This window comes from Biomphalaria glabrata, chromosome 8 (assembly GCF_947242115.1).
Source record: "Biomphalaria glabrata chromosome 8, xgBioGlab47.1, whole genome shotgun sequence".
Taxonomy (NCBI): domain Eukaryota; kingdom Metazoa; phylum Mollusca; class Gastropoda; family Planorbidae; genus Biomphalaria; species Biomphalaria glabrata.
The window spans coordinates 11,329,120-11,353,315 of record NC_074718.1 but is presented as its reverse complement, the minus strand read 5'-3'; the positions used below and the strand labels follow the sequence as shown (position 1 = coordinate 11,353,315).

The 24,196-nt window shown below is 40.5% G+C and overlaps 1 protein-coding gene across 5 annotated transcripts in view; it reads left to right on the top strand.

Moving 5' to 3' along the window:
* The window catches only part of LOC106078540 (uncharacterized), a 187,743-nt gene that overhangs the window by 147,833 nt on the left and 15,714 nt on the right, over positions 1-24,196 (top strand). For all 5 annotated transcript variants that reach the window (XM_056037941.1, XM_056037942.1, XM_056037943.1 and 2 more), the window contains 3 exons: positions 8,493-8,574; positions 16,899-16,959; positions 21,941-23,546. In XM_056037941.1, the coding sequence (XP_055893916.1) occupies positions 8,493-8,574; positions 16,899-16,959; positions 21,941-23,546 (1,749 nt within the window). The remainder of the gene's footprint in view (positions 1-8,492; positions 8,575-16,898; positions 16,960-21,940; positions 23,547-24,196) is intronic.

The window sequence follows — 24,196 nt, the reverse complement described above, 5'->3', positions numbered from 1 at the left end:
GAAGTGTGGCGGCGTCAATTAATTTGTTTACATGTCTTGTGTGTTTACATGTCTTGTGTGTTTACATGTCTTGTGTGCTTACATGTCTTGTGTGTTTACATGTCTTGTGTGTTTACATGTCTTGTGTATTTACATGTTTTATCTACATGTCTTGTCTGTCTACGTGTATTATCTACATGTCTTGTGTGTTTACACTTTTTACCACATGTCTTGAGTGTCTTCATGTTTTTTCTTTTTTTATTGTCTTGAGCTAGTTAGCTAGTTAGATATGTCCGCACAATTTAATACTGCTTTAGGTTGAGTTCACATGACAGTTATATATATCTTCATTTTATCAAAATTTCTGGTTCTCTGTTATGTTTCATTATATTGTACCAATGTGTACACCTCATGATGTGGCTGCATGTCTTAAATGTGTCTATACATCTTAAGCATGTGAAATTGTCTAAATAAAAAAAAAGGTCGTCATTTCTGGTTAGTTTGCACTCAAGGCATTTTTGTCTGAGGGCTTTTTTAGAACACGGGTTAAAAATATTGAACTCGTTTTCCATTGTCAGGAGGTGCGGTGGCTGAGCTATAGGGCGCTTGGTTTCTGAACTGGGGGTCCCGGGTTCGAATCCTGGTGAAGACTGGGATTTATATTTCGGGATCCTTGGGCGCCTCTGAGTCCACCCAGCTCTAATGTGTACCTGACATTAGTTAGGGAAAAGTAAAGGCGGTTGGTCGTTGTGCTGGCCATATGACACTCTCGTTAAGCGTAGGCCACAGAATCAGATGACCTTTACATCATCTGCCCAATAGACCACAAGGTCTGAAAGCGGAACTTTGTCATTGTCAAATGCCCAATTATCTCTACGTTCAAGAAAGGTCTTTAGACGTATCTTTCCAAAACTTAAAATTGGTTTGCCACTTTAGCCGTTTTTCATTTTTTTTTTAATGTTCTCAAAGCGCCGTGAGCTTACAGCGTAATATAAGCGCGTTCTCGTTATTATTGTTAGCGCAGATTCTGGTTAAAAGAAAACAAAATTCTTTGTAACTCCTTTATAAGCGTCAAGGCTCTGTACTGTGAGAGCCCACCTAGTTGGTGCCACCCCTGTATTGCTTTCAGGAAGTACTTTTTTTTCTGCACAGTCATTTATGTCAGATTAAGCGTTGGTTGTGGATCGTAGAATTATTCTATATAGAAAGGAATATGATAAAATGATTGGAATCGATTACCATTACTGTCATCTACTGAAGAAAACAAAATGGTCTTGTGGGAGAAAAATGTCTTGTTGCTTGTTACTTCACGTGCTTTGTTTTTTTCTGACTTTCATTATTGGTTGACAAGCGGTTACCATGGAAACCAGCGTGTCGATAAGGGAGATGACTGCGACATGAGGACGCTGAAAAATCATTTGCGAGAGTTATGGGAAATTCGTTCATCAGGGTAGATTGTCCTCGCTATGACGTAACGGTGTAAACAAACAGACCTAAAACGACCGATTTTGTACTGCGAAAGTAAGAGGCAGGCTTGCAAAGTGTTGCATACGAGGGCATCAATAATCATTAATCCTCATTACCAATTGTACTAAGGTTTCCCTTTTCTCGTAAAGGATATTTTGAATATTCGACATTATATATTGTTATCACTAGAAGTAATGAACTGTTAAGCAAAATATGTTAAATTATTTTGAGTTCTAAATTTGGTCGTTGAAGTAGACCTCTTAAATTACAGCTATATGTGGACACTAAACACATCTATATTCGGAATGAAATTGTAAATTATGGACATTTCAAGATCGGGGTAGATATAGTAGCGAGTAAACATTTTTACCAAGATCTTGGATTTTAAAAATGGTAGACTGATGCCAGAGGATGCAAACATCCAGACAAGGTTGGTGCCAGAGGAAGGAAACATCGAGACGAGGTTGGTGCCAGAGGAAGGAAACATCGAGACGAGGTTGGTGCCAGAGGAAGGAAACATCGAGACGAGGTTGGTTCCAGAGGAAGGAAACATCGAGACGAGGTTGGTTCCAGAGGAAGGAAACATCGAGACGAGGATGGTGCCAGAGGAAGGAAACATCGAGACGAGGTTGGTTCCAGAGGAAGGAAACATCGAGACGAGGTTGGTTCCAGAGGAAGGAAACATCGAGACGAGGTTGGTGCCAGAGGAAGGAAACATCGAGACGAGGTTGGTGCCAGAGGAAGGAAACATCGAGACGAGGTTGGTTCCAGAGGAAGGAAACATCGAGACGAGGTTGGTGCCAGAGGAAGGAAACATCGAGACGAGGTTGGTTCCAGAGGAAGGAAACATCGAGACGAGGTTGGTGCCAGAGGAAGGAAACATAGAGACGAGGTTGGTGCCAGAGGAAGGAAACATCGAGACGAGGTTGGTTCCAGAGGAAGGAAACATCGAGACGAGGTTGGTGCCAGAGGAAGGAAACATCGAGACGAGGTTGGTTCCAGAGGAAGGAAACATAGAGACGAGGTTGGTGCCAGAGGAAGGAAACATCGAGACGAGGTTGGTGCCAGAGGAAGGAAACATCGAGACGAGGTTGGTTCCAGAGGAAGGAAACATAGAGACGAGGTTGGTGCCAGAGGAAGGAAACATCGAGACGAGGTTGGTTCCAGAGGAAGGAAACATCGAGACGAGGTTGGTGCCAGAGGAAGGAAACATCGAGACGAGGTTGGTTCCAGAGGAAGGAAACATAGAGACGAGGTTGGTGCCAGAGGAAGGAAACATCGAGACGAGGTTGGTGCCAGAGGAAGGAAACATCGAGACGAGGTTGGTTCCAGAGGAAGGAAACGTCGAGTTGTGACCCACTGCAACATTGTTTCCAACTATCGAGGAACAAGAAGAGTTGGTGGTGGTGGCGGTGGAATGGGGAGGGGTGGGGCAAGAATCGCCACTCAATTTTGACTGTTAGGAACAATTCTTCTCAATGATCACCTAACATTTGCCAGACATTTAGCTCCTGCCCTTCATTTCAGATGAACAACTAGCTCCTCCAACTCCTTAACTTCCTAACCCAGAAAATATTTATACTATGTGTGTGTGTGTGTGTGTGTGTGCTTTTGTTCATGTTTGCAGGTCTGTTTGTGTGTGTGTGCTTTTTCGTGTTTGCAGGTTAGTGTGTGTGTGTGTGCGTGGACCATTAATGTATTTAGCAAATGCTTGTAATTAGCTAGGTGTAGTTAACACAGCAATGCCGCTGACTCTATGTACAACACCCCTACAGATCCGGCCACTCAAGATTAGCAATAGCGTGACATAGTACTGACCCTATGTACAACACCCCTACTGACCACGCCACTCAAGATTAGGAATAGCGTGACATAGCACTGACCCTATGTACAGCACCCCTACTGACCACGCCACTCAAGATTAGCAATAGCGTGACATAGCACTGACCCTATGTACAACACCCCTACTGACCACGCCACTCAAGATTAGGAATAGCGTGACATAGCACTGACCCTATGTACAGCACCCCTACAGACCACTCCACTCAAGATTAGGAATAGCGTGACATAGCACTGACCCTATGTACAACACCCCTACTGACCACGCCACTCAAGATTAGGAATAGCGTGACATAGCACTGACCCTATGTACAGCACCCCTACAGACCACTCCACTCAAGATTAGGAATAGCGTGACATAGCACTGACCCTATGTACAGCACCCCTACAGACCACTCCACTCAAGATTAGGAATAGCGTGACATAGCACTGACCCTATGTACAACACCCCTACTGACCACGCCACTCAAGATTAGGAATAGCGTGACATAGCACTGACCCTATGTACAGCACCCCTACAGACCACGCCACTCAAGATTAGGAATAGCGTGACATAGCACTGACCCTATGTACAACACCCCTACTGACCACGCCACTCAAGATTAGGAATAGCGTGACATAGCACTGACCCTATGTACAACACCCCTACTGACCACGCCACTCAAGATTAGGAATAGCGTGACATAGCACTGACCCTATTTACAGCACCACTACAGACCACGCCACTTAAGATTAACAATAGCGTGACATAGCACTGAAAACAACTGTACCTCTGACTAGACAGATCTGCGTCTTATTCACTCGATTCCGGAACGAAGTGATTCAATGCTATTATGGGATCATTTATTTATATCAGGGGTTCAGATTGATTCCGAAAGTCTGGTAGGAAAGTTATGGCTGAGGTGAATGGCCTGGGCTAGATCCAGACAGTTTTTATTCCATTTTATATGCATTTGGAAAGAGATTTCAGAAGGCACCTTACATTAAGAGATTAAAAATTTGGATTTGGTTTCATTTTAGGAATTTTAGAGTTAACAATGGACATAAATAGATTACATAGACTTGGTAATGTGACAGAAATTACATAGACTTGGGCATGTAACATACACACAATAGGTTATTAATAGTAAAGCTAAATAAAAAAATCAAATATTTCAATCCATCCTAGGAACCGTTCAAGTCCCTTTGTAATCGCATCAGTTCTGAATGTTTGTTTGTAAAATGTTTTACATATTTCGGATGTTCCTTCAGTGTTGAAGATAGTTTACTTCCTAGTCCAAACCTCCCGCAGGACGACGGGGGATGGGAGTGGGCAGGGTTTGAACCCTCGACCGTCGATAAATCCGAACGACAATCCAGCGCGCAAACCGCACGACCAGGTATTCACCTTCGAATCAGTATTAAAATATCGGTACGTTGTGGCTGACTGGTAAAGCGCTTTCTTCCCTACCGAAGTGTCTCGGGTTTGAATCTCGATGAAGTTCTGAAAGAACTGTTTCTTAGATTGCTGGAACCGCATGAACTATGAAATTTCAGGAAATGCCTGGCAAAGATAGCAGTTCTGTGAAATATCTGGAATCGCCTGTTGGTATCGATCTGTGTTTGAAACCTCCTACGTGCCATGACGGGAGTGAGTAGCCACGGTGGCTGCTTCTACCCTGAACTCTATCGACTGAAATCTACCTCCGTTGACTCACCCCGCTCTACCCTCACGCGCCCCCTTTCCCACGTGGAACATTGAATTAGGTCAGAGTATCGACAAAGACTCCCGCAGAGATCCCACGTCACCATAGTTTCTGAGATATGCTTTTTGTCTCCTTACCTGACGAGATGTGAGTCACTGTGACCTTTCGCGGAGCAAACAGTGACGTCATAAAAGGTATCGAATGGTGCTTTGAAAACAAAAAAGAAAAGCAACAAAAGGATTAGTTTGCCTTTATTTTAACCTCCAACTCTGACATGTGTTGCCACATCCAACGAATGGAATTGTTTTAAAGCCATTCTTTTTGTTTTCATTTTTTTTTTGTCTTTTTTTTTTCAGATACAAAATGTTTTTGTATTCAAATTTTGAAACGCTAATTAAAATACATTCACAGTGTGTTGATAAAACAATAAGACTAATATATATATATACTATTACACCGAGTAATTGTTTCCACATGTCGAATGTTTTAACTACACATTGAAATCATTGTCAATTCTTTTATATCTTTTAATTTTTTTTAATAACTAGAGCATTATTTGGAAAAAGATGAAACTTTCAGGCACTTAATAAAACACATTACCAAACTGTTAAAAAAATAGGAAGGGGTGGGAAAGAGAATGAATTAGAACCGATAATTAAAGTTTATGATTGCGTTCCACTCGGTCTATTTCATGTCTTCCACGAGGTCTGTTCCATGTTTCCACCAGACCTTTTCCATCTTGTCCACCAGACCTGTTCCATGTCGTTCACCAGACCTGTTCCATGATTCCACCAGACCTGTTCCATGATTCCACCAGGCCTGTTCCATGTCGTTCAACAGGTATGTTCCAGTTCTTCTAAAAGGTCTGTTCCATGTCTTCAATCAGGTCTTTTCCAGTTGTTCCGAAAGGTCTGTTCCATGTTTCCGTTAGGTCTTTTCCAGTTCCTCTAAAAGGTCTGTTCCATGTCTTCAATCAGGTCTTTTCCAGTTGTTCCGAAAGGTCTGTTCCATGTTTCCGTTAGGTCTTTTCCAGTTCTTCTAAAAGGTATGTTCCATGTCTTCAATCAGATCTTTTCCAGTTCCTCTAAAAGGTCTGTTCCATGTCTTCAATCAGGTATTTTCCAGCTATTAAGAAAGGTCTATTCCATGTTTTCCACCAAGTCTTTTTCGTTATTTTCAACATTTGCTTTGTCCACCAGTTGTCTTTGTCATCCACCAGTTGTCTTTGTCATCCACCAGTGTCTTCCCAAGATACTCCACTAGTGTCTGTTACATCATTGAGCCAATGACGAAATCTGATATTTGGACAACCAATGTTTTCGTTGACTTGGAGAGAAATCAATAAAATAACTCACCAACAGCAGACGTTTGCGTGATAAAGGTTGTGACAATGAACATCCTATCTCCCCAGAGAACAGAAAAGGGAACGTGGGGGGGGGGGGGGGGAAAGAGGAGGACTATACGAACAGGGCGTTTGAAATCTGGACAAAGGACTTGAACGGACTTTCAATTGTGATCAGCGGAGCGTGGCTTCTGCTTTGTGTTGTCCCATTAAAGCTGGCACGCTCTCTCGGTGTGTGCGTGTACGCGCGCGTGCGTGAGTATCGTTTTTCTCCCCATTGTCTTCCATAGAGGGGATCTCAAACTCCGGGACGCGGGAGATCAACGCTAGGGTGTCACTTCTGTGTGTAGCTGTCAACTGTGAGAAGATTTGAACTCAAGTAATACATCGCACACCTGGACGCGTGCCGCTAATGCCTCGGGGGGCTTGGGGTTGGTGGAAAGACTTGTAGTTCATTGTAGGCTGGGTAAGTTGGAGTCTAATATTCAAATTAGGTTTTGGCCGCAGGGCAAGGTTAGAACTTTTGTATCACCTGCGCCGCTGCCCTTCAAGTGAAGAAGGGATATTATGGTTCACGTCGCTGCCTCTGGCCTGTACCTGCCACCGTTACTGTACGCGTGATTCCCCCTTCTCCGCCTCCCAGCAAACGCACTCACTCATTTGGTATTTATAGTTTGATTGCCATTAAGCCGTCAGCGATCTACTGAGGTCAAAACACGTGTCCCCATGTAGAGCCCCACCGAGGGTAGTGGGTAGAATGTATGCAGGGGAGCACCTGGACAGAAGTGTACAGCTTGACCTCTTAATAGATCTTCCGTAGTGTTCACGACATTCTGTTGAGATACTTTCTAGTTCAAAGTAGGTCTAGATATGTAGTGTGGATTAGAGGTAGTATGTGATATATAAAGCACAGTGTTAGGAGTAGGTTTGTATTATGCATGTATCTGTGTTACTTATAGGAATCAAAACCGTTTAAACCAATCTTGGTAAAGTTTGGCATGAATGTTCCTTGGATCATGGTGGAGACCGTACTGTATGTTAAACATGTCCCACAATGGGAATATCCTAAAAATTAAATCAATGTATCTTATGAAGAAGGAAACTTTTGAAATAAATCGGGTAAACCCAAATGTCATAGTATTTTCATAGTATTTTATAAAAGCAATGAATATGTCGGCTAAACGGGTGACTCCCATATTCAAAGTCTTATTTACAAGACCTGTATTCACCTCGATACTTCGTGGTAACTTCTGGGTGGAAAGAAAAAAAAACTTCTGGGTGGACACAGATATCGAAAACGGCTCTAACGATTTTCCTAGAAATTTGATTGTTACCGTATATCGTTGGGAAAAGAATTACTAAAAAGAAATTTAAATTTGGCTAAAGAACGAGAACATTAGTTATTGGGTGTGAAAATAATGTCTATTACAAAAAGCCATCAACTTCTTTAAGAAAGAATGGATTTTAAATTGTTTTTATGAGACTTGTGTTTGTAAGTTAAGGTTCAGTGTTTTACGTATTATTGCTACTTCACTTTTTAGAGATGCAGTAATGCTTCGTTGGCTTTTTAAGAGATGTTCTTTTTAAATTTGTATTGTAGTAGCGTGGAATATGGATGCACCCCCCCCCCAACCCAAAAAAAAAAATTGCTGAAAATATTTTGGTTTGTCCTTTGATGAATAATTTTAGAAATTGACTACACGTGGTTGTATTTATTAAAATACTCACCATAAACAGGGATTGTTTTTCGTCTCTTGTTGGCTGTTGTTCCTTTTTTGTTATTTTAAAGGACAAAATGACGGCTTTAAAGTTTCTATTTTTATCATACCAAAGTAGGTCATTGACTTCATGGGTTATTGGCGTTTCACTAGTTTGTATTTTTTTGTAATGTATTGTGGCACTAACTGTGCGTGTTTACGGTTCATTGATCTTGAGATGACAATTTAGTGTATGTGTCATTATTGTAGTAGTCTATTTGCGTGCAAAATAGAAGGTAAATAGTCTAGAATAGTATTTATACTATCTTTTTAATACCCTACATATGGCGACTGTTTGTTTGATTACACATTGTAATCTCCCTTTGTGTGTTTATTTTTAACCTAATATAAGGCTTACATGTATGACGCAATTTGTAAACCCTACACCAAAGTGGTAACAGTCTTTTCCTTTCATGTTCACAGATGGTCAGTTTCCTGTAGAACTGAGTGTCGTGGAGAGGGACCATGACTTTCTGGATGCCGACTCTTTGAAGTCCTTGTTTCGGTAAGTGGTCAAGTGATTGGTCGGCAATTGGATTGTGGGATGGGATGAGTCTTTGTTGGGGAAGGATTGGATTGTTGTGATTGTGTGTTTTACTTGATTGTGGTGATTGTGTGTTTTACTTGATTGTGGGGCCATCTTTGCCACGTGATAATATTGATAAAACAACGGAAAAAAACTGTCACGTGATAGCTATTGTGTATTAAAAATTAGGTCGTACTTTGTATAGAAGAGATAGAGAATCACGTGGCTAAATGTTATTTGTTTACGATTGGTGAATGAGGGTCCATTAGGCGCGAGTCTAAAAGCCAGAGACGTATTTTGATCACAGCACAAAGAAAAAAAAAGTTTGAGTGAATTATTTGTAGGGGACATTTTGGGGTCACTTAGTGGGATGAGAGCGTGGTCTGTTCGTTCGGTCAGGCGAGGCGGTGAGGTCAACTTTAGTAGGTCAGGTCAGAGTGGAGTACAAGTGCGTGGGACTGGACAGAAACGCTTGACGTCTTACATAGTACAAATACAAGGTAAGCCATGTTTATTTTTTTTTCACCAATCGTCCATGATCGATCGTTTAGATTGCTAGTAAGCATCGATACCGACATTTCCCCCCCCCCTCCCTCGCTTTACCTCAGGTTGGAAGTTTTCCTTCATGAAGATTAGGGTTGTTGGATAGCGCGCTCGACTACAAACCACTGTCCTGAGATTAAATCTCTATTTTTTTAAATTTAATTATGTGTGATTGGAGTAAGATGTACTTGTGTTTTCAGCTTCGCCCTGGAGGACATTCGTCATTGCCATCATCATCATCCTCTTTATCTTCATTAAACTCCATCTCAAGACCGAGAGGCTTAAATCTTTTATTTATTTGCCATTATCACCCTCTTCGTCATCATCGTTAAAAGACTCTATTCCTAGATAGTAGCTATTTTGACGGACATTGCACGACCTACTCCTCGGCCAGTAACAAACAAGTATTCTAAGTGGTCTTGTTTTTCTCTACATGTGGGTCTCAAGGACTGTCTTTGTAATGAATACGTAACTCTTTCAGCCAGGATGTATCGCTGAAGGATTAAAAAAAAAAAGAAGGGTGCTTTTTATAAGACAGATAGAGCGACGCCCTTACAGTTTATTCCAGTTCCTTTTGTATTTCATTAACTTAGCACACCTAACTCCTTTTTCATCTTCACATATCCCCTAGACTGTTGAACCGTTGGGGCACCACACAGGACCATGTTTCTCCATTCCTCTTTACATTTAGCCTTGGATAGAATCTCATTCAATGACAGGCCTGTCCATTCTTTTAGTTTGTCTTCCCATCACTTTCTGCCTTTTCTTTTGTTCCTGGTACTGTTCCCCGAGGAATTTTTTTTTTTTTGCATGTCCTGAGGACCTTTTTATATGACCATAAAGCTTAAGTCTGCGTTTTTTTTTTGCGGTGGTTAGTAGGTCATCGTTTGGGCTCTGTAGCCTTTGTGATCCTGTTTCTAATCTCTTCGTTTGTGATGCGGTCTTTGTATGCGATACCTAGGACCCTTCCGTAGCATCTCATTCTAACTCTTGTAGTCACTTCAAGACATTCTCACATGTTTCATTGGACTTCGTTTGTTGACCTGGAGATTATAGAGTCGTGAAGTTATAGTCAACTGTAGGATACGTTCATGTACCGCATTCATCGCTAGCACTACAGCTTTAGAAAGTCCCCGTGTGTAATCTCCCTGAGCTAGCTCCTGGAATGTTTTCCTCATTTCCAACTTTTCAAACAGTTCAGAACCGGTTTTAACATACCAGGCGCAAAAAAAATGTTCTCTTTGTAATGTCCTTCAATACAGCATTATAAATTTATACTAACTTTTTTTTCTCTAAGCATCTTTCTCATCGACCAGATATAGTGAATGTTCAAAAAATGGCCATCTCCAAGAGCCATACTTTGTTTATTAGAGAAAAAGAACTGTTGAGTTGGGTGACATTAGATTTGCTTGCTAGGTCATTGCTTACTGAGTATCTCGAAAGAGGTCGCCTCGTCCAGTGGTGAACCAAAAAAGTGAGGCATTTCTGTTTTTGTTTTGTTGGAAGCCAGTTTCCGGTGCCGTCCCACACTATGGGAGTGCGCCAACACGCGGCGCGTGACGAAATACGCAGATGATACATTTCCATACAGTTCCGCCTGTCAACTGGAGATTAGGGTGAGGGGCGGCTGTGTTGGGGGGGGGGGGTAAGGAAGGGCAACACCTTTTTGTTTTCCCCGGTACGATAGTTATCTACTCTGTCCTCGAAACAAAGGGAGACAATAATAAAAGACAAAAAAAAATTAATCTCCCCCCCCCTTCTTTTTATCTCCCCTTCTTTCCACGCAGACGAACCTCTTTTAGCCATAAGTTTAAATTTCAAGTTTCCCCCCACGTATCTGTCTTTAAATAAATGCGACACGCAGAAATACACACGGGGGCATAGTTTTCCTTTATAACCAAATTCCCAACTGGCATATATAAATGTATTCTGTCATTCGTCCCTTTTTAGCTGGACAGTTGTATTTTTTTTCTTTAGGCATTTAAATTTATTTAAATTATATTTTTTCGTTGGTCTTGGAATTGTGCTAACAAAACCAGTTTGAGTGACATCGTGTTAACTAGACTGCTTCAATAGTGTCTGTGCGTTTTATCTTCAATCTCTGTATTTGATGAGTGCGTGAATTCAATGACTGACATTTAATCTAAAGTTAACTATTCATCTGGAGTAAAACAAAAACAAAACAACAAACAAACAGGTAGGCAGCTGAAGACTTTCTCTCTTGTAGCAGGGCTGTTGATAAAATACCAGTCCCTCGTATATTTTCTTGAGAGCCGTTGTGTAAAATTATATATTTGATACTTGACATTAATTTTCAATATTGTAGATCAGTGTTTCCCAAACTGTGTTCCGCGGAACCCTAGTGTTCCGTGAGCCCTGAATAGGTGTTCCACGAACGACTGGAACAATTGACTAGTACTTCACCAAGTAAATTAATCTAAAAAAAAACAATAAGCAAAGTTTTCCGTTAAATACCGAGAATGTGCGAAGTGTTCCGTTAAATACCGAGAATGTGCGAAGTGTTCCGTTAAATACCGAGAATGTGCGAAGTGTTCCGTTAAATACCGAGAATGTGCGAAGTGTTCCGTTAAATACCGAGAATGTGCGAAGTGTTCCGTTAAATACCGAGAATGTGCGAAGTGTTCCGTTAAATACCGAGAATGTGCGAAGTGTTCCGTTAAATACCGAGAATGTGCGAAGTTTTCCGTTAAATACCGAGAATGTGCGAAGTGTTCCGTTAAATACCGAGAATGTGCGAAGTGTTCCGTTAAATACCGAGAATGTGCGAAGTGTTCCGTTAATGAAAAAGTTTGGAAAACACTGATGTAGACTAACAATAAATAAATGTGTGTGATTGGAGATATTTTTATTAATTGTGTTTAAGGCAGCTTTCATGCTTATATAATTTCAATGCGCTTTGGGCCAATCAATTTTGTAAACCATTTGGAGAACTGGGGTATCTAAATATCTAAATAGCGTGTGTACAAGATTTTTACAAGACGGACACACGGAGTGACTTGATATAAGCTTGGTAAAAAGAATTTGCGATTGAGAGAGAGAGAGAGAGAGAGAGAGAGAGAGAGAGAGAGAGAGAGAGCCCTAACCTAAGGCTTTTCACGATGTGACTTGTCAACGAGCACGGTCTCCACTGACCACAGGTTGCGACCTCGATGGTCATTTCTAGGGCTACAACTACAACGATTGGTCTGGTTTGACCTCATCCTGACGATGTTAGGTAGACATAGCGATGATGCAGCTAGCTTCGAGATCATATTCGTGTTCCTATTACCACATAGTCTGTCTAGAGTCATTTTCTCATTTCACTTTGACACTTTTGGTTTTCAAATTAAGAGACGGTTTTGTTTCAAGGAAGGTAATTCATGAATTCTTTACAAATATTTTACTCAAATCATTAACAAATACAACTGATACACCCGGTCAATATGAACGACACACCTGTTGCTGGTCTAACACATCTGACACACTTTTTAACTACTCACCACTTACAATATCACTCAAGCGCGAGCACACACACTCACACACACACACCCCTGCTCCTCTTTACACAATCCATCCTTTTTCAACCAGAACCAGATCTAGTAACCATTCAGCTTTTTTTTTCCCCACTCTTTGGTTACCACCAGTAAAAAAAAAACTAAACGCATCGATCTCGACCTATTGTAGAAGCTCTATTCATCACCTAGACTAGTTATTGATTTTTGTTTTAAACTCCATCCCAAAGGTTCAATAAAAAGTATCGACCAGACCCACACATCTCAGATAGCTATTCACTTATGTATAGCCATTACTTTCAGCTGCTTTCACATGGCGTGTTGGGTTCTGGTTCTGACTTCTTCAAAACTAGGATCATTTCTCTCTTGCTTTTTTTTTTTTTAAACAATCTAAATTCTGTCTTCTTAAAAAGTAGGACAATGTCTTCTCGGCTTTTAAACGATTTAAATCTAGAGTACAATTAAAAGCCTACAAGTCCTACTATACTCTGACAAATGATACAACATAGAATTACTTGTAAGTCAGTCATGTTTAAGATCCGCCTAATCGTTTTACAAAGCTTATATCAACTCACGCTGTCTGGTCAAAAGTTTGTATTCAACCTCGGATCAAGTTGAAATTCTGCACAATTATTTCTTTTTCCCGACACCACAAAAGTCAATAAAAAAATAATCAATTTGCTAATTAACTATCGGTAATTAATTATTTTGTTTGTTATCTTGAACAAGGGAAATAAATTGTACTTGGCTGAAGTGGTGGTATAAGCTGAATTAGTCCGTTTCATAGATCGCCGCTTTAAAGTAAGTTTGCAACAAACAATAATCACCTTACTAAGAGAGTGGTTTGAGGAGTAAAGTATTTCAGGTAGCTACGCGGCACCAGCTGTGACCTACATATTTTGCCAATTCCAGCGCAGACATAACTGATGTCTGGCGGTGGTCGATTTAGGTTCTCTTTTCAATATTTACGTCTGTCCTCGTCACTGGATTTCCTGTTGATCTCAAATGTTTCCTCCGCGGCCCTTGTATAAAACCTCCAGCCGTCTCTTAAGAAAACCACCTTCTACTAGATGCTATCTTCGATGTCATTTAAATTACGTTAGCACCTAAGAGGTCTTCTGGGGGCACCTGTTTGTAGCCGACCACCTTTCATCTCACCAAAGAAGATTACCTTTGGCATACGGTCGTCCACCATGCGGGATAAATGCACTGTCAAACTATAAGCATTTCTTCTATGCTGCCCATACCTGTATTTCCAAGTACATCGCTATTTGTGGTGCTATTTTGTTATTGTTTATTCGTGATGGAGCGCGGACATCTTTAGTGAAAGCGTCCAAGAAGTCCCCCAACCTACTCTGCCCCACAGTTCACCGTAGATGGACAGCCCCTTAACGTGGTAGACCACTTCTCATATCTAGGAAGCATAGTATCAAGTAACGCCTCACTTTCAAGGGAAGTTGATAACCGTCTGGCTATGGCCAGTAGTGCTTTTGGACGCCTCCAGGCCACACGGTCCACACAGCCACACGGTCCACACAGCCACACGGTCCACACAGCCACACGGTTCACACAACTACGCGGTACTCACATCCACACGGTCCACACAGACGTTGTTTCAGCAAGTTGACTAGGTTCTCCAGTAACATTTTATCTGGTTGAGGAGAATGCTCTACTTCTAAAAGCTATTAGGTTCACCATATCCCAACTAAATAGTTCCTTGTAATTGTGATGCCAATGTCCTTTCAATGTCCAATCGTTAGGTCTGGGGTGAGAGAGAGAAGGGAAGTAACTCAGCAATGAAGGTCCATTATGATAAATGGCACAAATGTGGGTCAGGGTAATCGGCCCTGAAAGCAGTTTTTTGGGGGGAAAATAACAGAACGTATAAATATTTTAGGGCGATTTCATTGCACTCACTCCTTGGTGGAGGGCTATCGCTATGGCTGACACGACTATGGCTTTAGGTTTGAATCCTTATTGCGATGACATCATAGTAATAGAATAGTCGCACAATAGTGATACAATGTTGTTGTATTCACGCACACATTATAGCATTTTCATAACTCTTGTTGTAGTCACTGGGAGACCGAGCTCGAAGCTAAGGGAGAGCAGAACAAAATAGGTCTGAACTCTATGCCTTCCCTTTGATCTAATTGTTGTGTAAATCGACTTTGAGCATCTGAAAATTTTTGTTAAATTTTGAATAGTACAACGTTCTCTGTCCTCTTGCTTTTGATAGATCAAGCAATTATAAAGTATTTCATTAAATCTGTGCTTCAACCTTCATCAAAGCTAGTTTGTTTTTTTTTAAATTGGTCTTGGTGAATAATAAATATTGATCTGAAGGGTGCCTTTGAGTCCACCCAGCCTTAATGGATACCAGCCAGCCACATGACACCCTCGTTAACCTTAGATACAAAAACAGATGACCAATAGATAGCAGTCTGAATGGGGAAACTTGACTCAGCTTTTAGATGTCCTACTTTCGTTCCTTGTCCTCTTGTCCTTTGTCCTCTTTGATGATCTAAACCTCCCAGCCTGTTAACTCATTAGCTTCAGTTTTTCTCTTTTTTTTTTTTACAAAGCTTATATCAACCCACTCTGTCTGTCTGTCTGTCTGTCTGTATTTTTTTTTATTTCTCCCACACCTCGGATTGACTTTAAACTTTGCACAATTACTCGCTGGCATGAATCAATAAGAAAAATCAACAGATTAATCAATAAATTATAGTAATTAATTATTTTAATTAATGTCGAAAAAGGGAAATAACTTCTACATTGTTGAGATGTGGTTGTAAGTGCGGAGTTCTTCTCCTTATATAAGCTTTATTATTTTAAAAGGATTTTTTTTTAACTTTTTTTTTGTATTAGATTAAAGCCATTGTTCTTATTTAAACCAAATACTATTTAAACCAAACACCATATCGAGGTTACCCACTTAATGAAGAATTTCTTCTGCTATAAGGACAATAATTCCGAGCTTCAACAAACCTTTCAAATATAAGACTATTTAATACTTTTTTTTTTAAATAGTCGTTCAAACGTTCATATATGACAAGATGAAACCCACAGATCACTAGCGACATCATTGGATGATTGCACCATGCCAACTTTGTTTTAGAACCGTTGTCGCCAAATATTTTTTACCTCGACGTTACCCAACTTCTGTTGTCACGCCTACTCAAGCTGCAGCCTTTTAAGGGATTTGTCTCGGAGATTATCTTTTTTTTCCCTCCTTACATGTTTGATGTCAGAACGCGTTGGGGATCGAGAGTATTTCTCTTCTTTTATTGGATTACATTTTTTTTGAACGTTTAAAAATCTGACACAGAAGATGGAAATTGTTTCATATACATTTCAATGCACACATTTTGGATATTTGATTTGTTCCCTTAATTGAGTAGCGTTTTCTTTATAAATTCTATGATTTGTTTTTAAGTGCCTGTGCGCGCGCAAATGACCAGCAGACGAGAATATATCATAGGATTCCCAGTATTTAATGTTTTGTTAACTGTGAAACTGTGTTTAATCAGGACACAGCCGACGTAGAAGTCTTGTTGTTGCGAGAAGTAATTATGCGTGGTTTTCGGTCGAATGTCATTAGTTCACGTTGACATCTGCCTACGTATGCCAACTGTGACATCTACCTACACATGTCAACTGTGCGCGTCTCCTGCCACGCCTTTTGTTATTGTGTGTGAGTATAGTATTCCAATCAGTGTGCTTATCTGTGAGCTCGACACGAGTGCCATCTACTTACGACATTAATTGACAAACCACGTGACATGTATATATGACCATGTACTGTCGAAACATCGCACTTAGGGTGTGGTAGGAGAAGGCCATTTAGACGTTACAGGGCGTGGACAACGGAGTACATTTATTCCAGTCAGTGGTCTGGTAATGATGACCCTTAATGAGCCGTAGCTTCACCCTTCTGTACAACAATTATATAGATACACGTAGACTAGGGACATATAAACACACATATATGTTTGTGTGTGTTGTGTGTGTATCAGGTGAATGTGTTGAAATGCAACACTTATTAACTTTGGACTAAATGTCCCTATCGTACTACAACCTAAGAAGTCTCTGCTGTTTAGGGCCGAGCACGCCTTGTAGAAATGTAATTCCCCCCCCCCCCCATTAACCCTGAACACATGCCCCGTTACTAAATATGCATAGGTGGAGACTGTAAGCCTAAAAATCGCTGATGTGCACCTACAGTTTGAACTTTTCTACTTACAGGCGCCTGGAGACCCTCAACAAATATGCAGGCATGAAGATACACTCCCAGCACAAGAAGAAGGTAAATTCAAAGTATTCTCGGCATCTCTCTCTCTCTCTCTCTCTCTCTCTCTCTCTCTCTCTCCTGTTACTAGTACTTATTCTCACATTGCGCATGTCAAGTGGTCCTTGTTACACTGTGCATGTCGGTCCCTGTTTGCAAGTAGATCTAGATCTAGTTCTCACTCTAGCTCGCCCTGGATACACGAAGTCCGTGTTTCCTTAAAATAGCGCTTGTATTCTCAAACTGGCCTTCGAGTAACGACACATATCTAAAACTGGAGGATCTATTGAGGTGACTAGAAAAAAACTTCATCTTGAACAGTATTTCCGCATGTAGACCCCATTCATTCAAGAGTTTCATAAATTAATGCTCAGGAACATTTTGCGCACCGTTTTCTAACTCTCGATCTAAAGGCATATTATTAGAATATTGTGAAGTCTAGTAGATTCATACATTCGTTTAACAATGATTGTTTTCTAGGCTGTCGGGGCTGGGGTAATAGGGCGCGGTAAAAAAGTTCCTTTTTAAAAAAAATATCTATATATCGCCCCATAGGCTGTAAAATAGATATTGTCTTTAAAAAAAAAGTATTTCTTGTTTTAATTTCTATAACTTTTAATTACCAACTTTCATATCTGATGTAGACTAAAATCTAGAATGTAGACTAGAGATGTAGACTAGTTGACCCAGTTCCATAACTTCTGGGTCATCATAGTAGTTTAATAATGTGGGACACTTAGAACAATCACCAGGCCTGGTCAACATTCCTCCTCCCCTCTCGATCTGAAGCTCGTGTCCTCATCTGAAATGATGGACGAACACATGAATGAATTGTATTGGTCACACCACCTATTGTAAGAGGTATCAAGTTTCTTTCTTTTCATAAAAATAAAATAATAAAATATATAATTCCACTTCAATTTGCCCAATCCAAATCTTCAGTATATATATTTTAAACTGTCATTTACTAGTAACCAGCCAATGAAAAGCGAACCTCTACAGGAAAGAGACCAATTTAGTTTAGTTTTTTCGAAATACAATGTTTGAACAAGTTTAAAATAAATAAGAACCCAGTCTTGTGTTTAAAAACTTCACGTGAGTTTACATAACTACATTTCTTTAGACATATAAAGCAACCATAAAAAAAAAAAAGAACCCAGACTAGTACTTTTCAAACGTATGTTACATCGAACAGAAATATTACTAGGGTAATGAGACCTTATGGCCAAGTGTTCAACTCTCGGTGACCAAGTTCTCATTTTGAGATCTCGAATTCAAAACCTGACGAGATTGGAATTTGCGATACATCATTAATTTTAAAATTTGAATATTATTATTTTAATTATTTTCCCCTCGGAACATAAGATTTGTCGAATGTTATGAACTGTATAGTACTTTGTACAGGCCTAACCGATGCCTTGTTTGCGCATGCCTGTGTATGGGTGTGTTTCCAGGGTGATACTCCTCGGCTGAGGTCACTCTGGAAACTTGACCATGGTCCTATCTAGCTCTAAGATAAAAAATCATTCACGTTCTGTAGGCCGTGCGGTGCAAGGGGGCGTTCATGCTGTTGCTAGAGAAACTCCAAGCCCATCCCTCGACATCAGCCAGCATTAATATCCTCGACATCAGCCTACACACCCATTGAGCCGTTTGAGTTGAGAAGATAGGACTATAACCTTAAAGACAAAAGCTAAACTTTATTAACTTTGGTTTTGGTACTGGCGTTCTAGTTTTTACAAAGCTTCTATCAACTCACTCTGTCTGGTACAAAGTTTGTACACGTTATTTTTCCCAAACCAAATCTTGGATCCAGATGGAATTTTGCACAATTGTTGTTTTTGTGTTTTTACTTGACAAGAATTAATAATAAAAATTAAACAATAAGTTAATTAACTATTAGTAAATAATTTGTTTGGTATCTCAAACAAGGGAAGGAATTTGTACTTGGTGGTGGTATAAGCTGAATTAGTCCCCTTTATATAGGTCGTCGTCTGAGTCTTTGTGAACACAACACGAAAAATAGGACGAGACTATTGAAACAATAGATAACTATACAATCATCCATGATCTTAGGCTCTTCGCTAGTAGAGTGGTTACCGTGTTGTCTTGAGAAGCATCAGAAGACTTGAGCCATGAGTTCAATTCAGGCCGTTGCCCCTTTTAAATTTTTTTATAAAGGCTTTTTTTTTTTTAAATTGTTATTCTAGTTCTATTACAAATATAATTCAATGAGTGATCAACACTAATTGAAACGGTTATGATTTGTTTTTTGTTTTTTAAGTATTTAACAACAAAATATTTTCTTTTTTTTTTTATTCACACGATTATAATGAAAGAAAAATAAAGAAGACAAAAATAGATATATAATTCAACAGAAGACATGACAATATGGTTCAGTGATAGAGCGCTCAGCTGTAAACTTGAGGGTCTCATTGCCAATTCCTCATTCTTTATTTAGGCATTTAAGTATTTATTTTGCGTTTCTTGGTCTTATTTTATATCCATCAGGATACTTTTTAAAAAAACTGGTAACTTACCAAGTCATTCATACTTCCGGACAACTTTCCCGGTGCTAACTTCCGGCCGGTTTCACTAGCACGAGAGATCTAAGCATTGATTAAAGAACGCATTGGGTCTGCAAAGTAGACATTACTTGCCTCAATTAACGTTCAATACGTTTTAATATAAATCCTCCTACTCCTCCTTGGTATTGCTATTTATTATTATCGTAATAATTATTAATTTGCCACACAGTCTGTCACGTGGTACGTTGTTTGTTCTTTTGCTTGTGTGGCCAAGACCGGCGTGTCCTAGCGCGACGAATTCTTCGTGCCGACACATACAACGATTTGATTCACAGTTGACGGCACACACCGTGTGACACACATGTCACACACACACACACATCGTGTTACACACATACACACACAACGTGTCACACACACACACACACTCCGTGTCACACACGCCACTTTCATTTTTCACTTTCTCTTCTTGTTGATGTAATCGCCGGCCGGGAAAGGGGGGAAAAAGAATAAGGGGATACCCCCCTCCCTGGAGCCCTTTGGTCATATTATTGTGGTCAATCTGACACGACGTATGCGAGAAGAGATGCTTGACCAGCGGTCGGTTCGAGTGGTATCTCCGGCGGTCATTGAGTGCCTTTGGCCTTGAAAGTGGAGCCAATCTCAATGAGTGAGCGTTGCGAAAGTCCTCTGTTCTCACGGAAAAAAAAGATTTCGCTAATTGGATGCCGTGTAATTAGATGATCATTGAATGTTATTGGTGTGTTCACAAGCGCCCCACCCTCCCCTTGTTTTGTACCGCTCTCTAGTCATTGTGTGTTGTATTTTTATTTGGAAATTCTGTCGAGATATACAGTTAGAGATGTGATTTGTGATTGTTTATTTGGTGCTAATGTCCTGAAGCGTACAGCGGGTCATTTTTATTTTCATGAAGTTTTGCTGGTCAAGGATGTGCCGCGTGCCGTCACAGGTCGTAATATGTGTGTAGTGTGTACCTTTTGTTGTTGTTGTTGTTGCTGTTTTGCAACGTTGTAAACAATTATTATTTTTATTAGTGTTAAAATGTTGAAACAATACACTGCCGAGAATGAATAGGATTTTTATATTTACACAATCCATTATTAAACATGTTTTGACTCTATATATAGTAGTGTTATTGACCGAGTGTTGTTTTAAATGCTAGGCAAGCCTACATCTCTTTTATTGGTGTGTGGAGTGTGTTATAGTCATAAGCAGGGCTGGAGTTACTATAGGCAACATAAGCTATAATTTACGGTACCCCAAAAATATTTAGCACTGACATGTGATATCTGGACTTGTAAAAGGCCCTAATATAAGGGCCCCATATCTTTAATAGCTTAAGGCCTTTTAAAGTTTAAATACGGCACTGGTCTTATGTCCTTTAATACACGTTTTCGTCATTGTAGAATTCTATATTGATTATAATTTTCAATCCAACATGCTACACCACTTTTAAGATGAACATTAAGACCTATTTAAAACTTTTTTAAGAGTAACTGTATACTATGGTACCCACTAAATCCAGTAATGTTATTACAGCGCCTTGAGCCTACATTTTGTTGGTAACAGCGCTTTATAAATAAAATTATTATTATTATCCTGTAGCAGTAGGCCTATAATCAACCATATACAGTTGTTGCACAGTGCCGCGTCACAACCTTGTTAACATAATGTGCTTTACAATGCTTAGAGAGCCAGAAGATTATTGCTATTGCCTTAAACACCAGTAAACTGAACCGCCTAACCACCAGATGGCCGAACCATTCACAATCGATGCTATTTATAAACTGATGGTTGGGGTTATTTGTGTGATGTTTATAAATAGAAAGTGTTTGATCCACTACCTCATAGAAGGCCTTAGAGTGATTTGAACGATTGCTCCAAAGTGGGCCCCGCGCCTAGCAGAGGCTCAGCAAGTTAAATTTAGCATTTCACTATTAGTCATGGCTCTTGTTACAGGCTTTTAAAGATATAGGACATACTTAGTGTATCGCTTGATAGAGATAACTTTAATTAATCCACTGGCGCTTATTACGTTTGAGTTGCTTCCTATGCATGTAGTATAACAAATGTTGATAGAATGATCTAATTAATAATAATAGTTGTTATTGAAAAAAAATTAAAAGGGGGTCTCGCAAGCATCCATTAAATTGGCCGAGCACTACCATAACCAACTGCCACTCTTTCATTTCTCTCCGAGCTAAGGTGGAATCTGAACCAGTTTAAAACATTGATCCATTCTGTGACTGATACTTAAGTTTGATAAAAAAAAATATATCTTGATCTTGTTATGTGATTTTATATTTTGATTGGGACTACCTTGTAAAATTATATTGTTCTATTCATTGACTTGTCTATTGGTCTGTATTGATAATGTAAATATGTAGTAGTCTATGTTCTCAGGTTTTAATATATTTGTCTAATGTAATTCCTTTTTTTTTCCCTCTTAGGGCACAAGTGAAGAGGAGGAAGACGAGGAAGACTTGTGTGCCTTAAGTGAGAGGTGGGAGTACCAAAAGTCTGCTAGGAGATGGTCAAGGAAAGAGCCACAGAGTCCATCTGAGGGCGTCAGCAAGCCCCTAGACACCCGCGCTAGTAGCCATGACAGCCTTCTTGCTGACCAGGACAGTGGCAGTCAGACTGGGGACAGTCCGCTCATGGATTCCAAGTTGCCCCACCCGCAAGACACTGCCCTTCCATCGAGTGGTCAGGCTGCTCCATACAGCGACGAGCCAGACGCAGTACAGAGGGCCATGCAAAAAGCAGAGGTAGAAGCGCATTTATCTATGCCCTCCTCGTTTTCTCCGCCCCTGCGGCGCTCTGCTAGTGAAAAGGTCAAACCGACACGGGCGTTGTGGAAGACCATGAAATCTAAGAAAAAAGCTGGGGGCGGAAGAGGTATTGTAGAGATAAGTAACCCAGTGGTTGCGGATAAAGAGAACATGCAGGCCAAACTGGTCAAGTTTAACTGCAGGGATATTTCCCCCACGTCCAACGTTGCGACGACCCTGCCTCACCCTAGGAATGGCAGTGAACGCTTGTCTGTTGGAAGTCCCACATCGCCTCAATCGGCCCCAGCAATAACGACGTATACGTCATCGTTCGACTCTCCTTTCGGATCTCGAAAATCTTTCGCCAGCCAGTCCTTAAGGGTCCATTCCTTCTATGCCGATCAGACGGACTCTGGGAATGCCTCCAGGGACTCTCAGCTTCACGGGTTCTATTCAGCTCACTCGAAGCTTCTTCAGAGCCTGGAGTCTGCACAGCAGAAAGAGACGGGCGTGGTCAAGCAGAACAAGAGTGACAACAATCTCAAGGAGATCTTCATTCTCCCAGAAGGCCATCAGCCGGGGAGGTTTCCAACTGTTTTGCAGAATGGGTACATCGAAACAAAACAGTCGGCAGCTCCAGGCACCAATGAACATCCTTCAGACATTCCTTCACTCTCTAGTGATGTTGCTGAGAGCTATCCCGGGGTGACACACGAACCAGGGCACCGGTTCAGCTTTTACGATAACTGGCTGCCTGCTGATGGCAAATCCGACCACAGTGGTCACCAAACGAATATTCCTAGTGTTCCTTCGGGAAGCTCCCACTTGACCACCGGCTCTTCTCATGAAGGGCACGGGAGCAATCATGCGGTCACTTTCGACTGTCACAAACTGGACAGCATTCGCGAGTCACGGTCCAGCTCTGTGTTAAGTACTTCCGGCAGTCAATCGGACAGTGACTCTAGACATTTTCTGGATCGTCATCTCGATCAGACCCCATATGCGGGCGGCTTGTCATCTCAGTTCAGGGTGGATAAAACCAGCCGAGAGTCCAGCGCGGAGCCTTCGTCAGGGGGCATAACACAGTCACCATCTCTTCATTCGGGAGAGCTGACCGAGTCATCTTCCTTACATTCCAGTCGTAAGACCAGCAACGCTGAGGTAGTGGACGGTGCTTCTAGCAGGAGTGACCTGAAATTGGAGTACGAAGAGTTTGACCAGATCCTGCAGCAGCTTTATGAAAAGATCAACGACCTGAACAACTACGTCACCAAGGAAGAGAAAGGTAAAAACCCACTGACCTATAAATACAGATACATAGACAGGACAAGATTAATATGTTAGCAATCGCGCATGTTGCCAATTAGGAATTAGAAGTGAAGATATAGGATTACTGGGTTTTTTTTTTTCTCCCAGATCTAGTCAAAATAAAAATAATGTTCTACAATTTCTAATAGTCCAGATCTAAATCTAGACTTAATTTTTATTGTTTAAAGTAACTAACCTAATATTTAAAAAATCTCATGCTAGAGCACAATGACTTTCATAATTTTCGACTAAAATCTAAATCTAACAATGACTATTACTTTTTGAAAAAAAATATTTCAATATTCCTAAGGAAATCATAAACAAAAATAGATTATTGCTATGATTTTTGAAACTATTTATAGCTGCTATTTTTTTTTATTGGCAATGTCTTCTTCTACTTTTTGATATAAAGTAAAGTTCCACTTTCAGACCTTGCGATCTATATGGCAGATGGTAAAAAGGTCATCTGTTTCTGTTGCCCACAGCTAACGGGGGTGTCATGCGGCCAGCACAACGACCAACCGTCTTTTCTTTTCCCCAACTAATGCCAGGTACCCATCAAAGCTGGGTGGACACATAGGCACCCAAAGATCCCAAAATTAAAAGGCACAGTCTATACCAGGATTC